At 34.3% G+C, this 20,899-nt stretch overlaps 1 protein-coding gene across 2 annotated transcripts; it reads left to right on the plus strand.

The window, feature by feature from the left end:
* The first annotated feature begins 167 nt into the window (after positions 1–167).
* LOC145263629 (protein inturned-like) lies at positions 168–17,394 on the plus strand. Of its 2 annotated transcripts, none has more exons than XM_080120475.1 (3): positions 168–260; positions 9,084–10,681; positions 14,618–17,394. In XM_080120475.1, the coding sequence occupies exons 2-3, from the start codon at positions 9,093–9,095 to the stop codon at positions 14,904–14,906; spliced, it is 1,878 nt and encodes a 625-aa protein (XP_079976601.1). In that variant the 5' UTR covers positions 168–260; positions 9,084–9,092; the 3' UTR covers positions 14,907–17,394. The 2 variants fall into 2 exon arrangements, with proteins under 2 accessions (XP_079976601.1, XP_079976600.1); XM_080120474.1 differs by lacking the exon at positions 168–260 and adding an exon at positions 286–920 and having other exon boundaries at positions 14,618–17,393.
* The last annotated feature ends 3,505 nt before the right edge of the window (positions 17,395–20,899 follow it).

Raw genomic sequence — 20,899 nt, forward strand, 5'->3', positions numbered from 1 at the left:
ACAGATGTATTGGAAAATTTAAAATGGTGCTCGACTCTCTCTTTGACACGGTAAGTTTGAGAAAAGGAGTTATAAATTTAAAAAATAAACAAAATGCTGTTAGAAACTCGCTCAATATATGTTACCGTGACGTGACATAGGCTGGTGGGTTTGTAACAATATGTTGTATATTTTTGTATTTTTAACTCCTTTTCCCAAAGTTATCGTATCAAAGAGAGAGTCGGGCGCCCGGGCGGCATTTTTAATTTTCCAATACATCGGTAAACACTGTATGTTTTTCGAGCTGAATAAACATGTTACATTAAATAAAAACACTAATAAAACCAACAAGCAAAACACTAGAAAACTTATCCAGTTTGGTAGAAAATAACTTATCTTGCCTTTGATAACATTTATTTGTAACATATTTGTTTTTTGACAACTTTTTCGAATCTATGTGTACAGTAAACCCAAAGTTTTATATTATTCTGCTTTTCATATGGAAAAAATTTGCTCAAGAATAATGGAGTTTAACAGATTTTAATTAAAAAAAAACAAAAAACAACTTGGATTTCTTTCACTTTTTAGCCGTGGCAAAATAAATCGCTTCAAAATACATATACTAAAAAAAAAATAGCCAAAAATTGTCTTCAGTTTTTCGTTTGGCAAGTCACCAAACTAAGAACGATAACTCGATCAAGAGTTTTTATCTACACGAGTTATCGTCCTTGTTATTGTAAGGGCTTCAATATGACTTAACACCGTTTTCTGTTAAACTTAAAAATATATATTTTTTTAAATCCCATTGATTTGAAAGAAATTGTAAAACCTTTTAAAACCTCTACAAAAGGCTTGTTTGGTGTTATTTCTTCCTTCCCTGAAATCCTCAGGACTTGTTTTCATTATCGATCCTATTTTGAAAACTACGGATGACCGAATGGGTAACTATTTACTTTTTTTTATACTTTGACTTTAAATTTAGTCTTATTTTTAACTGAGCTCTTTAAAAGTTTTTTTTTTTATTATTTATTTTTTATTTTTTTAACGAGGAGGGATGAACCATAAAAGTTGACTTTTCGTCTTTAAACCTCACTTCAATCGTTTTAATCGGCAGTTTAAAGACTTCAAAATCAAAACCAGTTTAATCCATAAGTCCGGCTTGTTTTGTTTTGTTTTTTTTTGGGTTTTTTTTTCTATATGATCATTCGAATTTCGATTCGAAAGTGATTTTAAAGCCTTTAAAATGTATAGTAGTATCTTTTGTGTTTATTTTCGGAAGAGTTATACTAGCGGAAAGGGAAGACAATCCAAAATTAATGCTTTTTCTTTTTGGTACTTGTACAGTTTAGTCAAGACATTAAAAAAATGAAAATATCGAAAAAAGTTTAATTGTATGTATTCGTTATAGAACGAAGTTCTCCGAAAAAAAAAATTTAACTTAATTTCATCAAGTAGTTTTTTTTTTTTTTTTTTTTTTTTTTTTTTACAGCGGAAAAACACGTTTTTATGAGAGCGCATTGAAGGCGGCCATCTTGGATTAAAAAAAAAATGTTTGAATTTTAGAAATGACAAAGGGAGATAACTCCAGTTAAAGCACTGTCACCCCTCCCCATGTTTAATACTAGCTTTTCTTGCTAAAAATCGAACATTTTGCTCGGTATCATAACAAATTGTTTTTTCGCTGTAAAAGAAAAAAAAAACTACTTGATGAAATTAAGTGAATTTTTTATTCAGAGAACTTCGTTCTATAACGGATACATACAATTTAAACTTTTTTTAATATTTTCATTTTTTAATGTCGTGACTAAACTATACAAGTACTTTTTTTTCATAACCAAACTTTTCTAATTCTTTTTTAATTCAAAATAAGTTCAATAAAATAAATCATCACAGCAGAAAACATTAACAAAACATTTAAAAATTCGGTGCCTCGACACCTCGATTTGAGTTGTCTCCCCTTTATTTCATTTATCGGATTTCATAATGCCCAACCAAAACGCTACGACTCGCTTAGTCAAAAATTTGATTTGCATGAATTATAATAATAAAAAAAAAAACTACTTGATCAAATTTCTGTGTTTTCCTCCCCTTGTAACTCTGGTGTCTTTTAGCGAATTTAGGAAAACTCGTCCCGGGAAAACTCGTCCCGGGAAAACTCGTCTCGGGAAAACTCGTCTCCGGAAAACTCGTCTCGGGAAAACTCGTCCCCTTTCGCTAGGTAGGAAAACTGGTCCCTAATTGAATAAATATCGATTGAAAACACATTTTATGATCGTTCTTGAAGGAGATATTGTTTTTTAAAATAAACTATAGCCCCCCCCCCCATAATATTTTTAAAAAAATATTTTTACTTGTTTAATGTTTTTTTGTTGTTGTTTTTTTAAATAAAATCGATTTTCTAAGTGTCCGTTTTCTACCTAACTGGCTAAGTTCTTAGTGGTTTAACTTATTTTAAAGCGTTTATTATGTTCATACAAAGTTGATTATAATTTTTTTTTGTTCTTATTTTAACGATGTTTTTTGGAATCATAAAAACAACAAAAAAAAACAAAACCCAAAAATTAAAAAACAGGGAGCGATTCGATTCTTCGTTACGCTTTTGGTTTTGTTTTTTAATTATGATAGTTTTTTATTGTTATGTTTTTGTTTTCTGTCATACCAAATGCACTCATGCGTTATTTAAAATTATGATTTTATCAATTATCAACATTTATTGTCGTCCTGTCAAATTTTGCAAAAATTAACTAATAAATTAAAAGCGAAATATTTTTTGGCGCGAGAGATGCCTATGCCATGTGCTAACAATCTCTCGTTAACTTATTTTTAATTTTTACTTCAAAATTCTAAAATCAATAAGAAAGAGAGAAAGTAATCACTAAATAAATTTATTAATCAATGTTATTGAAAACTCCGTGATCGTTTATCAAGAATCTTTTTAATTTCATTTTTTGTTGGTTGCTTTTCGAAGGGAGATATAGGTTTTATGCCCCCCCTCTCTCTCTAAATTATATTTTAAAAAATATTAAAATTTATTATTTTCTTTTTAAAACCAAATCTCCCTCAGTAATTTCTTTAATTTTCTATTTTTTAGCGATTATCAAGACCCCCTAAGATGTGATATACCGGGCATTATTTCTCGTTCTCCCGTAACACTCGACCGACATGTTTTTTGTTTGTTTTCTGTTTTTTTTCTTCGCCAAATAAACGATTCCAAATAAATTAAATAGACAACATAGTCGGCGAGGTATAAAAATCGATTTTACCCTTTTATAAACAACAGTATATAAGTAAATTCTTTTTATATTAATATAAAAAAAAATATGCGGTCTCGTTTATGAACATAATAAACGCTTTTATTAAAAACACAAAAGAAACATTAAACAAGTAAAAATATTTTTAAAAAAATATTATGGCTATAGTTTATTTTAAAAAAAAACAATATCTCCTTCAAGAACGATCATAAAATGTGTTTTCAATCGATATTTATTCAATAAGGGACCAGTTTTCCTACCTAGCGAAAGGGGACGAGTTTTCCCGAGACGAGTTTTCCCGAGACGAGTTTTCCCGGGACGAGTTTTCCCGGCACCGTTTTTAGCCAATCATTCTATTTTCACTAATTTTCGGCAAAAAGTGTTTGTTTTTGTTTTTTTCTACCTTATTGGGGTTTTTTTTTGCAATTTTTTTTTTTGCAATTTCTTTTTTTTTGCAATTTCTTTTTTTTTTGGGCAATTTTTTTTGCAATTTCTTTTTTTTTTTGCAATTTTTTTTTTTGCAATTTTTTTTTGCAATTTTTTGTTTTTCCAATTTTTTTTTTCCAATTTTTTTATATATACTGTAACATGACAATTATATAGAGACCATTGGTTTGCCTTGAAATTTTATAGAAACCTCCAACCGATTGTGAAGAACAAGCACCAAATCGGTGACGTCAGCACTTGTGCTAACTATACAAAATTTCCAATAAGTATGCAACAACAGAAGTGACTTATTATGCATTATATATTTTGATGCGTATGATTTTTTTCAGCATTAATTTCTGATTTTCTGCCATTTCTGCTAATATACCTCTTCCGAAAATGAAAACAAGAAGATACTTCCGAAAATACTTGTGCTAAAATCTATGTATCTATAAAAGTGAAATTGTCTGTGTGTGTGTTTGTGTGTCTGTCTGTGTGTTTGTGTGTACATTTCCCTACCAAAGTACTTTGCCAATTTTCAGGCTACAGACTCGAAATTTGATGTAAGAAAAGACTTGTCCTGCCTTGATAGGGTTCAAAATAGACTTCGTGGCCTGGTGGGAGATGTCCTTTTCTCTTCGCTGCAACCTCTATCTCACAGAAGAGATGTTGCGAGTTTCTCTCTGCTTTATCGTTATTTTCATGGAAAGTGTTCAACTGAGCTTCAATCTATGGTCCCCCCTCGCCAAACTTTCACAAGAAACACTAGACTAGCTGAAAACACTATCAATAATTCTCCCCACTCTTTATCTGTACCTAAACCTAAACATAGATTCCATGATCAAAGCTTCTTTCTTAGAACTGTACGCCTGTGGAATTGTCTTCCGTTTTCCTGCTTTCCAGCTGTCTATAATGTGGTTGTCTTCAAGTCCAACGTGAACAAGTTTCTGATGAGCCGTTCCACTTAAGTTAACAAATTTACCGAACTTTCATTACTATCGATTACTATATTGTCCTTTTGACTACTGTATACTCTTTAACCCTTATCCTTGAGTAGCCTATCGGCCTTGATAAGTGGTGACGCCTATGTAAAAAAAAAAAGAAAAAAAAAAGCAGTATTGAGATTTCGGAAAATCTTTTAATCAGTTTTCTTGGCATTGTTTTTCAGTCGTTTAGCACTTCTTGTTGCTGAACCCAAGCAGTGCCGATTCAGGAGAGGTGTGGTTGGAGCTTCTGCAACCTTTGCCTCACAATTACATGCACAGCTACACTTACAGGAGTATCTATGTTTTCTTGAAACTGAATGGAAGCATTGATCAACGAATGTTGATTACAATTTTTTTTTTTTTTTTTAGCCTTAAAAAATAAGGAGTTTATATATATATGTGCTCTCCGTTTCCAGTCAGTCTTGGGCCTCTCCTCACAAATTGACCTAAGCAGTGCCGATTCAGGGGTGGTGTGATTGGGAATTACACAACACTTGCCTCATAATGCACAGTTACCCCTTACAGCGGGCATCCATTGTCTCTTGAAAATGAACGAAGGCATCGATCGATTACATTTATTACATAAATTTATCCTCGAGTTGCCTCTGGGCCTTGATAAGTGGTGACTTCTATGTAAAATAAATAAATAAATAAAATTAAATAAAACATGTACTTTGACTATTCCACCATTCATTGATATCCACCATCAATTGTAACAAGACGGATCGCAGTTACCTCCCCTGACTTCATGCTGCTTATTTAAGTATAACTTGAGATCTATTTCGAAAACTATTTTTTTCTTTACATATGAGTCACCACTTATCAAGGCTCTTACCAGAGGCCACTCGAGGATAAGGGTTTGTAGGGGACTAGGATATATAAATACCCCAATCCCGTTACAAAAGAATAATGAAACGAATGGGAATTGAAGGAAACAAAGACTCAATTTATGGATAAGATAAACGTCGTTTATTTGCTGTTGAAAGAAATGAACGTTTTAGTTATAACATGTCCGCGCGTATGTAACCAATGTTCGTTGCAGGACTGGTGTTGTAGCAAGAAAAGGAAATGTGTTTTCATCTCAAGTTCGGGTCACTATTGTTTGTTCGCGCGTGGGAAGAGAAATAAATGTTGTAGGAAAATTGAGAATGGTAGTCAAGCGTGTAGACAAAAGAGTGGATATTAGAGTTGTCATCAGTTAGTAGTCAGCTACGTGAAGGTATTCTTAGTGACCAGTAGTAGATGGAGAGAGAAAGAGTGAGAATGTATACATACAGTATTTAGCTCGTGTCCCATACATAGTCGCAGGGGTGTTGACGACGCACGAGCATGCGCCTCCCAAAGGGGAGGCGGTTGGTTAGCCCAACCTCTCTAGCCGAGAGCTAGTCCTAAAAGAGGATTAGAAACAGCTTGTCTCCTTGTTTTATACTCGTTTCCAGAGTGTATTTTGCGCATGTGTATTTCCTTAGAAAGCGGAAGTGACGTCGTCCATGTGTGTGTTCGTGTTCGCGTGTGTGAGTACATGTGTATACGTAAGTGTGTGTGTATATATACGTGAATGTGAGTGTATGTACGCGAACGTGAATATGTGTACATGTGTGGACGTGGGCGCGTATGTTTGTGTGCGCGTATGTATATGACAGCTTGAAATATGAATGTGTGTTTTTGTGTGAGACTTGAAAAAGGCTCGTACAGGTTATTGAGTGTACAGTAGTCAATGGGATGATATCCTAATAATCGTTAGTAATGGAAATTTGGTAAATTGGATTACTTAAGGGGACGGCTCATAAAGAATTTGTTTACATTGGACTTGAAGACTACCAAATTGTAGTCAGCTGGAAAACAGAAAAATAGAAGGCAGTTCCACAGGCGTGCAGTTCTAAGAAAGAAGCCTTGTTCATAGAATCTACATTTTGGTTTAGGCACAGATAAAGAGTGGGGAAAATCATTGACAGTGGTTTCAACTAAGACAGGTGTTTTTCGTGAAAGTTTGGCGAGGGAGAATCATAGATTGGAGCTCAGATGAGCACTTGCCATGAAAATAATGACAATGTGGGAAAGAGGTTGCAGAGAAGAGAAAAGTGCACACCCCCCCACTAAGCTACAAAGTCTATTTTAAACTCTGTCAAGGCAGAATAACTGCTTCTAGCAGCTTATCCTGCCCAGATGTGGCAACAATACTCCATCATCGGACGTACTCGACTTTTATATAGATAGAGAATTCCGTCAGCAGTGAGATATCTACTGGAGCGGTAGAAGGATCCCACCATTTTTATTTAATTTTATTTTTCATTAATAATTAATTTTTCATTTTATCATTTTTCGTAATTTTTGGATATGTTACTAATTTCGACATGACAATTGGTTTTAATTAAAATTCAATTTTTGGATTTTTGCTCTAATAACAAAGAAGCACCTTCATTCTAACCACTAAACCTATGTGTGGGATAGTAATTTAGGCTTAGTCGTTGGGTTTATAAAGGGCACCAATTGTACCCATTTTATATTCGGTTTTAATTTATTTTGACATCGCTCTGTTATTTTTTTGCTTATTTATGGGTGAAGTTTAAGGCACAATCTCAGTAGACGATTGAGATTCACGCCCGAAGGTCGTCATATTGCGGCAGATTCGCTTGCACTTCCCACAGGGATAGCCTCCATCAGGCTCTGACGATGTTGCTGCTGATGCTGTCCTTTTGTTCCTGCCTCTTTTCTCCTCCCACTGTTCATATCTTTTCTCCTCGCTCAGCTGGACACACTTCTTGACTTTGATCCTCCAGGAGTCACGGTCCGCTGCATAGGATTCGAGGTCAGCGGGGTTGATGTTGCCGGATTTTAAGTCCCTTTTGCACATGTCCTTAATTCTGAGGAGTTGTCTACCGGTTGGTCTGCTGCCGGCTAAGAGCTCACCATACAGGATGTCTTTGGGGATTTCACCATACTGCATGCGAACGATGTGCCCTAGCCAACGCAACGTCTCTGTGAGAAGGGGGCAAACATGTTTGGAAGACTTGCTTTGGTTGATAGTAATAATAAAATAAAAATTTGCTTTGCTGATCGTAATTTGCAAAAGCAGAAAAAGCAAATAAAATATATCAGCAAAACAAATAAAAATTTGCTTTGCTGATCGTAATTTGCAAAAGCAGAAAAAACAAATAAAATATATCAGCCAAGCAAATAAAAATTTGCTTTGCTGATCGTAATTTGCAAAAGCAAAAAAAAGCAAATAAAATATATCAGCAAAACAAATAAAAATTTGCTTTGCTGATCGTAATAATAAAATAATAAACATTTATTGATTTTAAACAACCAGTAAAACTAAAATCGATAGATCATCTCCAAAAGTGTATTTCTACGTTTTGGAAATTATGCATAGATTTTTCATGGTTTTTGCGTTAACTCTTCTAAAAAAAAAAAAATCCAATCATTTGAGGCCCCCAGTGCCGCTCTGCAGCTTTTAGTTTCGGAGAAAATAGAGTTTGAAAATATGAAGATAGACAGACAGACCGGCAGACAGACAGTTTATATATTAGATTTTAAGATTTATAAAGAATCCGAATCGGAAATTTAGTATAAAATCGGTAATTGTATCGGAATTGTGAAATGTATTGGAATCATCCCATCACTACTGTATATATAACAGAATGAACGTGTAAATTATATACATATATATATATATATATATATTTTATATATATATATACCCACCAAAGAATCATGATATATATATATATATATATATATATATATATATATATATATATATAAATTAGATTATATTAGATTAATTAGATTATATATATATATATATATATATATATATATATATATATATATATATATATATATATAAATTAGAAAGAGATTGTCCGTAAGGAAAGTTTTCTTGACTCAAAAAGAAAAATTTTTTCATATTGGACGACAGAATCTATCTTTTGAACTGTTTTTTGTAATTGAAGATTTAATTTTAATAATCAATTTAGTTTTAAATAATCAAATTAATTTTTAATAATCAATTTAGTTTTTAATAATCAAATTAATTTTTAATAATCAAATCAAATTTTTAATAATCAAATTAGTTTTTAATAATCAAATTAATTTTTGGTAATCAATTTAGTTTTTAATAATCAAATTAATTTTTAATAATCAAATTAATTTTTGATAATCAAATTAATTTTTGATAATCAAATTAATTTTTAATAATCAAATTAATTTTTAATAATCAAATCAAATTATTAAAAACTCTCAACGTTATTTTTGGAAGACAAGGGAAATAACTCTAAATAATTCATCCATTCTAGTCTTGCGATTACAGGGTCAAATCTGTATTAACTGATACATACATTCGGTGCTGACACAAACATAATTGGAGTGCTAAATGTACATATGATCCATGTCGCTTTTATTTATGTTTTTGTAAATTTTTTTTTTAATTTTTCAGATTCCGAAAATGGAAGAACCAGAAACACCGTCTTTGCTTTCAAAACATAACCAAATCAAAGTTCTAAGTTTTATCCAACCAACTTCCCTTAACGATAAAGATACCCTCAAAATGTGTTTAAACCAGACATTCTTAAACGTCTTCTGTATAGAATTGCAAACATCTTCTACGGCAGCTGAGGACAGTGATACAGAACCTAATGTCTTATATTGTCATCCGACAGATGGAAATCCTCTCCGGGGAGCAGAGGGGATGTTTGTGGCATTATCTCAATCTTCGGAAGATTTGACTGGGCAACCAGCGAAATGTACAAAGTTGTATTCAGATCAGATGACTTACCATGTGGCGTATTTTAAGGAGGGTCAGAACTTGTTAGTGTTTGTCGTCAGGAAAGAGGCAATCAGTTGTCATGATGTTTGCTTGTTAATGGATTCTGTTGTGCAAGTTATACGGTTCTTGTATGCATCTTTAAATTTAGGATTTCGCAGTAAAAAATGCCGCAGAAAGCTAAAAGCAATCTTTGATTCTGTCGACGAGATTTTGTTGCAGAGTAATGGTAAATTCTTGATGCCATTTTTTAACTATATTCCTTTCCTTTTTTTACCTAAAACTGTCCAACTTAGACTCGAGGAAATTCTCGGACATTTAGGAATCGGTGAAGTCCCAAGACCCAAATCTCAAACTAATCTTACGCATCAACGGAAGATTCTCAATTTGGTGGGCTCCTGTTTATTCTTTAAAGAATATTTACTCTGCGACTATTTACCACCAAATATCCTCGAAGACATTTATCTTTATTTAAAATTCAACCAAATCTTTACATATTCTAAATTGGGAAACAATCAACAAATACTTCTGTGGCGTGAAATATTTCCGACGAAAGACGCCACCCAAAAAGAGATCGAAATCTGTTATCGTGAACACGAATGCCGATATTTTCTGCAAGTTATTTCTTCAGGGAACAAGACATTATGCATTGTACTTCAAGCGCCAAACATAAAAATTGGGGCCACGATAAAGAAGTTCGCCCCTCCCCTTTTTTATACAGAACAACTGAAAAATATTCTTCAGCGATTGGAACTGGTTATTCCGGAGATTGTAGAAAAGTCCGAACAACCATCCAAGAAAAAGAGTATCTCTTTCGGGTATCTCCAAAGTTCTCTCCGTCAGCAGTTTGCATCTTTGCTGAAAACATCTGCCACAAAAAATATGTCTCTGCCGAGTGATAAAAATGAAATTTCCAAAGACCCGAGATTTTTAAATCTAACATCTCAGCCTGCAGATTTGTTCGATACAGTTTTGTCGAATTCTCTGATACTTACGCCAAAGACAACAATCGGAAACACGTCAAAACTCGTTACTCTTCCACCAATACTTCAAGCGAAAAAATTCCGACATGCGATAAAAAGTGAGATTTTGTCAAATATCTTTGAACTTCCAGGATGTCCTGACGGGTTTCCGATCCAAAAGTTAGGTCCGTGTTTTCAAGGAATTGTTGTTGTTCTATATCTCCAGTCAGACCAGGAAAATACTGTAAGAGGTATGAGAATCAACGGGTGTGTTGGTTCGACTCCAGATCTTCTCTCAGATTTCAACTGGTACGAACCAATCATTTTTATTCAACCTATTCACTCAGTAACAATGCATCATCATCATCACCACCACCATCATCATCACCATCATCAATTTTTGGAGTTTTTGCTTTTCGTCGTTTAATAAAGTTTACAAACGAGTTTACACTGAGTTTACACTGAGAATTAAACCATAGTTTTTAATGAGACTGATTGCAACGCCGCCAGGGGAGATAACTCTATCCAATTTTTGACATATGCCAAAATTTGACGAGATTAATTTTAGTTTTGAATAATTTTAGGTATTCCTTTTTTTTTTTCTGTTTGTGTTTTTTTCAAAAAAATTGCTTCAAAATTTATTAATAAAATCATTAGAACTTCACATGCGTTTTGATAAACTTCAAAAATTAGATGGAGTTATCCTCCCCACCCCGCTTTGCAGCTGAAATTGCTAAGATGGCAGCGGAACGATCGGTCTCACTAAAATTTAATTTTCTTCTGTAAAAAAAAAAAATACTTGAACAAATTGATCAATTGTTTTTTAAAATAAAAACTTCATTCCATAATTGGCACATACATTACATAAATATTTTACCTTCTTTTTTAACTGTTGTTGCTAAACTACATAAGCACCCAAAATAATTATTTTGAGTAAAAGTTACAATGTTGCGTAGAAAAAGAAAAAAAAATGTTGCGTAGAAAAAGAAAAAAAAATGTTGCGTAGAAAAAGAAAAAAAAAACCTCTAAATGCATTTTCTAATTATAGTATATATTATAGGACTGACTCAGATGTTAAGTTCTGGATGATTTTGGTTTGGCAATATAAGTCCAGGGTTCTTTTTGTATTTTTTTTTTTTACAAAGGAATCACCACTTATTAAGGCCCAGAGGCCATGTGAGGATCAGGGTTAATGAGTGTACAGTAGTCAATATGACAATATCGTAGTAATCGTTAGTAGTGGAAATTTGGTAAATTGAATTATTTAAGTAGACGGCTTATCAAGAATTTGTTTACATTGAACTTTAAGATGACCATCTTGTAGTCAGCTGGAAAGCAGGGAAATGGAAGAAAGTTCAACAAGTGTGCAGTTCTAAGAAAGAAACTTTGTTCATGGAAACTATGTCTAGGTTTAGGCACAGATAAAGAGTAGAGGAAATTATTGATAGTGTTTTCAGTAAAACGAGTGTTTTTTGTGAAAGTTTCGCAAGGGGTGACCACAGATTGGAGTTCAGAAGAGCACTTGCCATGAAACTAATGATAAAGCAGAGACAGGCTAGCGACGTCTCTTCTGTAGGAAAGAGGTTGCAGGGAAAGGAAAAGGGCATCCCTCACTAGGCTATGAAGTCTATTTTGAACCCTATCAAGGCAGGATAAGCTGCTTCTAGCAGCTCCTGCCTAGATGTGGCAACAGTACTCCATCCTTGGACGTACTTGTGTCTTATACAGGTAGAGAATTGCATCAGGAGTGAGATATCTACTGGAGCAGTAGAAGGATCCCACCATTTTTCCAGTGACCTTGGCAACGGGTTTAATGTATGTGTTCTATTTCAGATCAGGAATAATAAATAATGTATGTGTTCTATTTCAGATCAGGAAGCCATTCATTTCGATTGATGTCAGACGATGGGGAACAGAACGTTGATGATGTAAAGATAGAAGCTTGGTTTTTGATGCCTTAAAAGTAACCAGCCACTCCTTTCCCCATTGTACCATGTGCCCAAGATCAGAGTAGAGAGAATCAGGGAGAACTTGGTCATTTACGGCCTTTGAAGTGTTGCCGTAGATGGTAGTGTCGTCAGCATAAATGTCTATGAATGATCTTAGGATGTAATTTGGGAGATCATTGATGTAGATCAGGAAGAGAGTTGGGCCCAAGATGAACCCCTGGGAGACTCTAGTATTAATACTGTGAGCTTCAACCACTACTCTTATGAACCTATCAGAGGGAAATGATTTAATAATTGAGAAAACTTTCCAGCTATACCGTAGCTGGAGATCTTGTGAAATAGGCCTTTATCCCATACCCTATAAAAGGTCTTTGATGTCAAGAGCAATTGCCCTAGAAAAGAAGGCTCTGTTGAGAGATTCGCTAATCCTATGAGATATAGCTGTAAGCACATCTGCTGTAGATCTAGCAGAATGGAAGCCATATTGCATGTCACTAAGAAGGTTGTTTTTGCTGAGGTGGTTTTACTACTTCTCCATTTAACATGGATTCCAGCAACTTACTCATGACACACAGGAGACTTATTGGTCTGTAGTGAGAGGAAGATGCCCAATGATTTTTTTTATATGGTAGTCACCACTTAAGCCACTCGGAGATAAGGGTTATTGCGTGTACAGTAATCAATGGGACAATATCGTAGTAATCGTTAGTAATGGAGATCTGATAAAGTGTCTTACTTAAGGGGGCGGTTTATCAGGAATTTGTTTATGTTGGACTTGAAGACATCCAAGTCGCAGTCAGGTGGGAAACAGGCAAATGGAAGAGAGTTCCACAGGCGTGCACTTCTAAGAAAGAAGCTTTGTTCATGGAATCTACGTTTTGATTTAGACACAGATAAAGAATGGGGAAAATTACTGACAGTGGTTTCAGCTAGACGGGTGTTTTTCGTGAAAGATTGGCGAGGGGGGATCAGGGATTGTAGCTCAGACATGCACTTGCCATGGAAATAACGATAAAACAAAGACAGGCTCGCAATGTCTCTTCTGTGGGAGAGAGGTTGTAGGGAAGAAAAAAGGGCATCCTCCACTAGGCCACAAAGTCTATTTTGTACTCTGTCAAGGCAGGATAGGCTGTTTTTAGCAGCTCCTGCCTAGATGTGGCAGCAGTACTCCATCCTTGGATGTACTTGGCTTTTATATAGATAGAGAATTGCATCAGCACACACACACACACACACACACACCCTACCCCACCCTAAAGGAAAAGAAAAAAACATTAGCAGAAAGAGAGAGCGACTACAACCAGGTCAGCAGCCTCCCTTGACTAGCCCAATAAAAGAGTAATAAAAATTGAGCATGCCAATGAATAATAAACACTTACAAGCCTCCACCCCTTGGAAAAACTTCAAATTAACTACGAAAATTGCCATTTTTACATCTCCAACACATTTGAAAATAATTTCTGACGAGGACGCTTCACAGAACGTCTGAAACGCGCGTGAAAATGATTTCAATGACTTAAAAACATTATTACAATGATCCAAACATAATTCTCAATGAAAAACCAAGACACGGAATAATAAAATAATGTTAAAAAAAACTGATCAAAGTGTGCCCAAATGCAGTTCTAACCAATTATTTGTAGATTGGAAAGTTGCCCTACCATGTTGAAAGAGAGAGAGAGTTATTTATGGTTCAAGCATATTGCTTAATTATTTAGTTTTGTTAGGCAAACTTAACAACACATCTTCTTTTATTCAAGACTCAAATATGTTCTTTTACAAATCGCTTGCCAACTGAATTTTCCTACTCACATGATGAGAAAAACATCTTTTTTTTTCCTGATTTTGCGTTTCATTAATTAAATTGCAAGTTATTTTTTCTCTTTGCCAAATTTTCACAAAAGCATTCGACTAGCTACAACTAATATATACGATTTCCTCTACTTTCTATCTGTGCCTAAATCTAAATGCAGATTCCATGAACAAAGCTTCTTTCCCAGAACTGCCTACTTATGGAATACTATTCCAGTGTCCTGCTTCCCGGCTAATTATAATATGGTAACCTTCAAGTCCAATGTAAACAAGTTCTTGTTGAGCTATAGCTTTAAATAATCCAAATTCTACCCAATCTACACCATTAAGGATTACTGAAGTACCACCTTACATTCATTAACCCCTATCCTCGAGTGGCCTTCAGGTGACTCCCAAGTAAAAAAACAAAACAAACCTTTTCTGATTTTGCGTTTCATTAAATAATATTTTTACCTTATGACTTACTCTTAATTTTCTTTTTTAGGTGTTGCGCAAGAATAAAGGACCATTTTAATTATCGACTGAATCGGTCGGAGTCTGATCGAGCGGCCCTGGCCCAGTCATGTCACATTGATGAATATGGCGTCCTACTTCGACACAAATCAACAGAAGACAAACAAGATAACGTCCAAGATTACTGGGTTGTTGGACGCCGACTGAAACACGGTCATCACGTCGAACAACAGATCTTCGTTTGTTTTCTTGATGGCACTCCACAAAATCTTATTGAATTGACTTTCCGCCTCTCATTCGGTCACGACTTCATTTCCTAGATTCATTTTTTGCATCTCTTGTTTGGAGCTCCCTAAGAAAGCGACAATTTGTCGAACTTGATGAAAACTTAAAATCTTAACTGCCTTAATTTTAACACATTTGTTGACAAAGTCATTAATGACAAAAAATAAGAAATAAATTTATTTTTTATGGGTGGATGAAAATGCAAATAATAAATAAATACATTTATTTTTCATGGGTGCAAATGCAGATAATAAACAAATACTTTTATTTTTCATGGGTGCAAATACAGATAATAAAGAATATATTTTTGCATGAGTGTAAATAAATAAATACTTGTATTTTTCATAGGTCCAAATACAGAGAACACTTTAAATATTACGGGTGCAAATACAGATAATAAAGAAGTACTTTTATTTTTCATGAGTGCAAATACAGAGAATACTTTTATTTTTCATGGGTGCAAATACAGATAATACTTTTATTTTTCATGGGTGCAAATACAGATAATACTTTTATTTTTCATGGGTGCAAATACAGATAATACTTTTATTTTTCATGGGTGCAAATACAGATAATACTTTTATTTTTAATGAGTGCAAATACAAATAAAAAATATTTTTATTTTTAATGAGTGCAAATGCAGATACTAAAAAATACTTTTATTTTTAATGAGTGCAAATGCAGATACTAAAAAATACTTTCATTTTTCATGGGTGAAAATACAGATAATAAAAGACACTTTTATTTTTCATGGGTTCAAATACAGATAATAAATACTTTTAAATATATTTTATTTATTTTATTACTTTTATTTTTCATGGGTGCAAATGCAGATACTAAAAAATACTTTCATTTTTCATGGGTGAAAATACAGATAATAAATAAATACTTTTATTTTTATAAAGTTGTGTTTTCATCCTAATATTTTTATTTTCAAAATTATTTATGGAATGGCTGACATGACATAGTATGAAGTGTTTTAAAGTCAAGGAAGCCGGAAACAGGGAGAGAATTCCAAAATCTAGCAGTCGAAGTGAATAAACTATTAGAGTTGAATGCTTTCTGGCATCTATGGTGAAGGGGTGGGATTTTGCTGTTTGTTGGGGCTGTGTATGTTGAAAAGCTCATCAGAACACATTCCATTAAAGTATTTGTAAAACAAGCACAGGGATACAACATTGCGGTGATGGGTCAGGAGTTGGAGTTTGGTTGATAGTGCAAGACCTATTAGATTAAAGGCCCTTTTTTTAGACCCTGTCTAAGAGCGAGAGACTAGGGGTAGATGCATCAGCCCAGATGTGGCAACAATACTCCATGCATGGACGAATTGTGGTTTTGTAAAGCTATAAAATAATTTCTGATGTGGGTGAATATTGGCTTTCTAGAGACACAGGATACTCTCAGGTGTGAGTAATTTTCTAGCATGGTAGAGGGAGCCCACCTTCTTTGCAGCAGCTTTGGCAATGTCTTTAATGTTGCCTGTGAATGTAAAGCTGAGGAGTTTGAACGATGAGCTCTCAAGTAGGGTGGTATGAGTCCTGGCTATCAATGGTTAAGAAAGTTTATGATAATTGTTAAAGGAAAGACACTTAATCTCTAATTGTGTCTCTTTTTTGAAGAACATTAATATGTCTCTGATGAGATGCTTGGTGAATTTTCACCATTTAACGAAACATGTGTAAGATGAATTATATAACTAATAAAATAAAATGAGTGGTATAAATGCATCTTTGATTTTTTTTTTTTTTTTTTACACAGTGATCACCACTTATCAAGGCCCGGAAGCCACTCAGGGATAAGGGTTATTGCAAGTACATTACGTTAGTGTGGAGATTTGATGAAGTGTTTACTTAAGGGGGCGGTTCATTAGGAATTTGTTAACATTGGACTTGAAGACATCCAAGTTGTAGTCCGGTGGGAAGCAGGCAGACGGAACAGAGTTCCACAGGCGTGCAGTTCTAAGAAAGAAGCTTTGTTCATGTAATCCGCGTTTTGATTTAGGCACAGATATAGAGTGGGGGAAATTTTTCACAGTGGATTCAGCTAGACGGGTGTTTTTCGTGAAAGATTGGCGAGGGGGGACCAGAGATTGGAGTTCAGACGAGCACCTGACATGGAAATAACGATAAAATAAGGATAGGCTCACAACGTCTCTTCTGTGGGAGAGAGGTTGCAGGGTAGAGAAAAGGGCATCCCCCACTAAGCCACAAAGTCTATTTTGTACTCTGTCAAGGCAGGATACGCTGTTTTTAGCAGCTCCTGCCCAGATATGGCAACAGTATTCCATCCTTGGACGTACTTGGCTTTTATATAGATAGAGAATTGCATCAGTAGTGAGATATCTTCTGGAGCGGTAGAAGGATCCCACCATCTTTCCAGCGACCTTGGCAACAGACTTGATGTCCGTGTTCCATTTCAGATCAGGAGTAAAGGTCAAACCCTAAAGTTTGTCAAAACACGGGGCCTCACCCAGACGAGAGCCATCCATCACAATTGATGCCAGATGGGGATCAGAGCGTTGATGATGTAAGGATAGGTGTTTGGTTTTGGATGCATTAAAGATTTGATATGTTTACTTCCAAAGTATATATATATATATATATATATATATATATTCTTCGAAGTTTCTTTAAAACTATATAAAAAAAATGTGTTTCATTTGAACATTAATCTCCCATATCGCTGAATAGTTTTACTTACATGAACCAATGTTCTTAAAGGGATCATCAGTTGTTTACCATAAAACACTGGAATTTAAAAACAAATATATATATATATATATATATATATATATATATATATATATATATATATATATATATATATGAGAACATAGAAAGAAAGAGAGGAAGATATCTTTTCTCTCGCATGTAAGTCAGTCTGGTTTCCGATTTTGGACTGAACAAATGCATCGAGATTGGCACGAAGATGCATCAGAGAAAGAAACGCAAAAAGAGTTAAGAACGACTGATAAGAAAGAATGGGAACTACCAAGACTGAGAAAGAAATAAACCACGCATTAATTAAAAGAAGCCTCTGACTTGTTATTTTCTGCATGCGGTACCCTTTGCAGCTATGAACGACGAAGCCAAGTGGCAGAAAAAAAGGTATGTCAACGTTTGGTTATACGCACATGCACTAACTTAGATGATAAGACATTATGAGCCTTTAGTTAAGATTATTTAGTTAAGATTATTTAGTTAAGATTATTTAGTTAAGGTTATTTAGTTAAGGTAATGAAGAAAACAAAAGGATGTTTCATTTTAACATTTAATAAAAAAAAACTTTATTTGTTATCTTCGTTAGTAGCGTGTACACAAGAGAAACGGATTAGTAGGTGGAAGTGTTCTTGTGTAAAGATACATTTAATATCATTTAATATCATGCCGGCTGGTTGAATAGTTTAGTTCCATTTACATGTGTTTATAGCTAGTAATCCTCAGGTCGAAGGAAGGCAATTAAAGGAGAAAGAAAGAGTAAGGTCTTAAGTGTTGCAGTGTGTGTGTGTGTGTGTGTGTGTGTGTGTGTGTGTTGGTGTATCAACAAGAGCAGTTCTTTAACATGATAAAGAATATTCGTTTGGGTAGCGTATGTGGAAACAAATGGGAGTTAGAAGGTCGCCATTGTTAGCTTGTATCACGTTCAGCCTAGGGCCAAAGGTCTGCTGTCAGCTCGAGCCAGTGAAAAAGAGAAAGCGAAAGAAGGTTTGTAATTTCGCCTTTTATGTACTCGGTCACATGATTGAGAGCTGGCTTGTGATTGGACAAGCCAGGGATAAAATGGATTTCAAATTTCGATCCACGAGAATTAGCTCCTGCCTATGATTGTAGCGAGTTTCGGCTGCTACAAGCCATATACAGACACTAGACATATCACGATTACATATATAGATACAGACATAGAGACACACACACCAAAACATGCTTATCACACATATACATATCACACACACTCTCATATAAAAGAGATGAATGAACAACATACAATATCCCCCCTACATGACACATGAAAATATATATCACTAGAACTTGAAAACAAGTGCAGTGGATAGAGGCGTTGAGTCTCTATTGTTCCAGGTGAACATTGTATGAAGATAGCAGTTTCAATCCTACCCAAAGAAGGCCAGAGGATTAGTTGGCCAAAACGTGATGAGATAACAACAACTATGGAAGGCGGTAATTACTGAAGATACAGTTGAAAGATTCAACATTCCTATTCCGTTGCGGTTAATCACCTGAAGAAGGCCAGAGGATGAGTTGGCTGAAACGTGGTGAAAAAACAACTACATTTATTCTTTTTATGTTTATTTCGTATTTCCTTTGTCTAATCCTTGCCAATTTCATTAAATGTAGATGAGTCTTTGTGCAGTTTTAATCTTGGTACTAGTGAGCCCCTAAAAATGCCCACACCCCACATTTATTTTGCCCCTGGCCTCCTTCTATCTTGGAGGACACCATTTATCTCTTTTGTTTCTTCATTCTTTTTCAAACTGTAATCGTCTTCATACTTGTTTCATCATGTTTCGGACAAACTCATCCTCTGGCCCTCTTCAGGTGGTTAACTGTACCCAAGTAGGCCATAGGATTAGTTGGCCAAAACGTGGTGAGACAACTATGGAAGGCAGTAATTACTAGAGATACAGTTACAAGACTCTACATTCCTATCCCATCATGGTCAATCACCTGAAGAAGGCCAAAGGATGAGTTGGCCGAAACGATGTGAAACAACAATATGAAGATGAGGATAACAGTCCGCCAAAAAGAATAAATACACAAATTATGAATTTTTTTTTTTTTAACAGTCCTTGAGTGGCCTCCGGGCCTTGATAAGCGGTGACCCCAAAGTGAAAAAAAAAAGGACTGGTATCTTTGTGTGTGTTTGGAGAGGATTAAAGATTAGGAGTGGGGGTATTTTTTTAACAGTCCACAAATGAACGAATGAATAGAAATTAATTAAAAATAGAAACAAAACAAGTCAACAACATAGACTAAACAGATAAGAAAAGACATTGTTTCTTTAATCCTCTCTTTCTCTAAAAGAACTCAACTAACCAAGATACCCCAAAATCTACTCTCTTTTCTCTTCTGCTGTTGCTGCTCGCTCACCCACACACACACACACACACACTCTCTCTCTCTCTCTCTCTCTCTCTCTCTCTCTCTCTCTTTGACCGATGATTAACCTAAAAGGATTGGACAGTCAATCTCCAGGCTTGTCACACGTGTCCTGGGAAGAGCAGACACAGAATTCTAAAAGTATGTAAAAACTAAGAAAAAATATTCCTCTCAAGCTAATATTTGTATCCACTTTGTCAGTTATAAAAACCAATAAATAAATATTACACCAGTATTCATTGGTTAAACAATAAATTTTGTTGTAATTCAAACAATTCTTCATAATTTAACTCAGAATTTCCATTTATATATATATATATATATATATATATATATATATATATATATATATATATATATATATATATAGGTAATCGTGAAGAAAGAGAGAGCCTGTTTCCTTCGTTTGACTATAGGTGGCGTTACTGTCTGCCCACCCAGTTACGGAAGCACAAAATGCATATAATGACACCCTTGAAATAAAAAATGTTTTTGTTATATTTTAATTTTAAACATATTTTTTTTTGTTTTTTTTTGCAAATATATTTAAGTTTTATTTATTTTTTCAAACATATTTACGTTTTTTTTTTTTTTTTGCAAACATATTTAAGTTTTATTTTTCCAAACATTTACGTTTTGTTGCTTGTTTATTTTCAAACATTTACGTTTTTTTTTTTTTGTTTTTACGTTTTTTTTTTTGTTTTTACGTTTTTTTTTGTTTTTACGTTTCTTTTTTTTTTTTTTGCAAGCATAAACTAAATGTTTTTGCTATATATTTCTTTTCAACATATTTATGGGTACAACCGTTTTTCCGAGAGTATTTTTTACGCTCTTATAAAAAAAAAAATCAACGTTTTTTCTTTTATCTTTTTTATGGACCCCCCCTTTTTTTCTTAATTTTTCTGCACTTATTT

The sequence above is a fragment of the Euprymna scolopes genome, chromosome 39, assembly GCF_053919585.1.
Source record: "Euprymna scolopes isolate OS-2025 chromosome 39, ASM5391958v1, whole genome shotgun sequence".
Taxonomy (NCBI): domain Eukaryota; kingdom Metazoa; phylum Mollusca; class Cephalopoda; order Sepiida; family Sepiolidae; genus Euprymna; species Euprymna scolopes.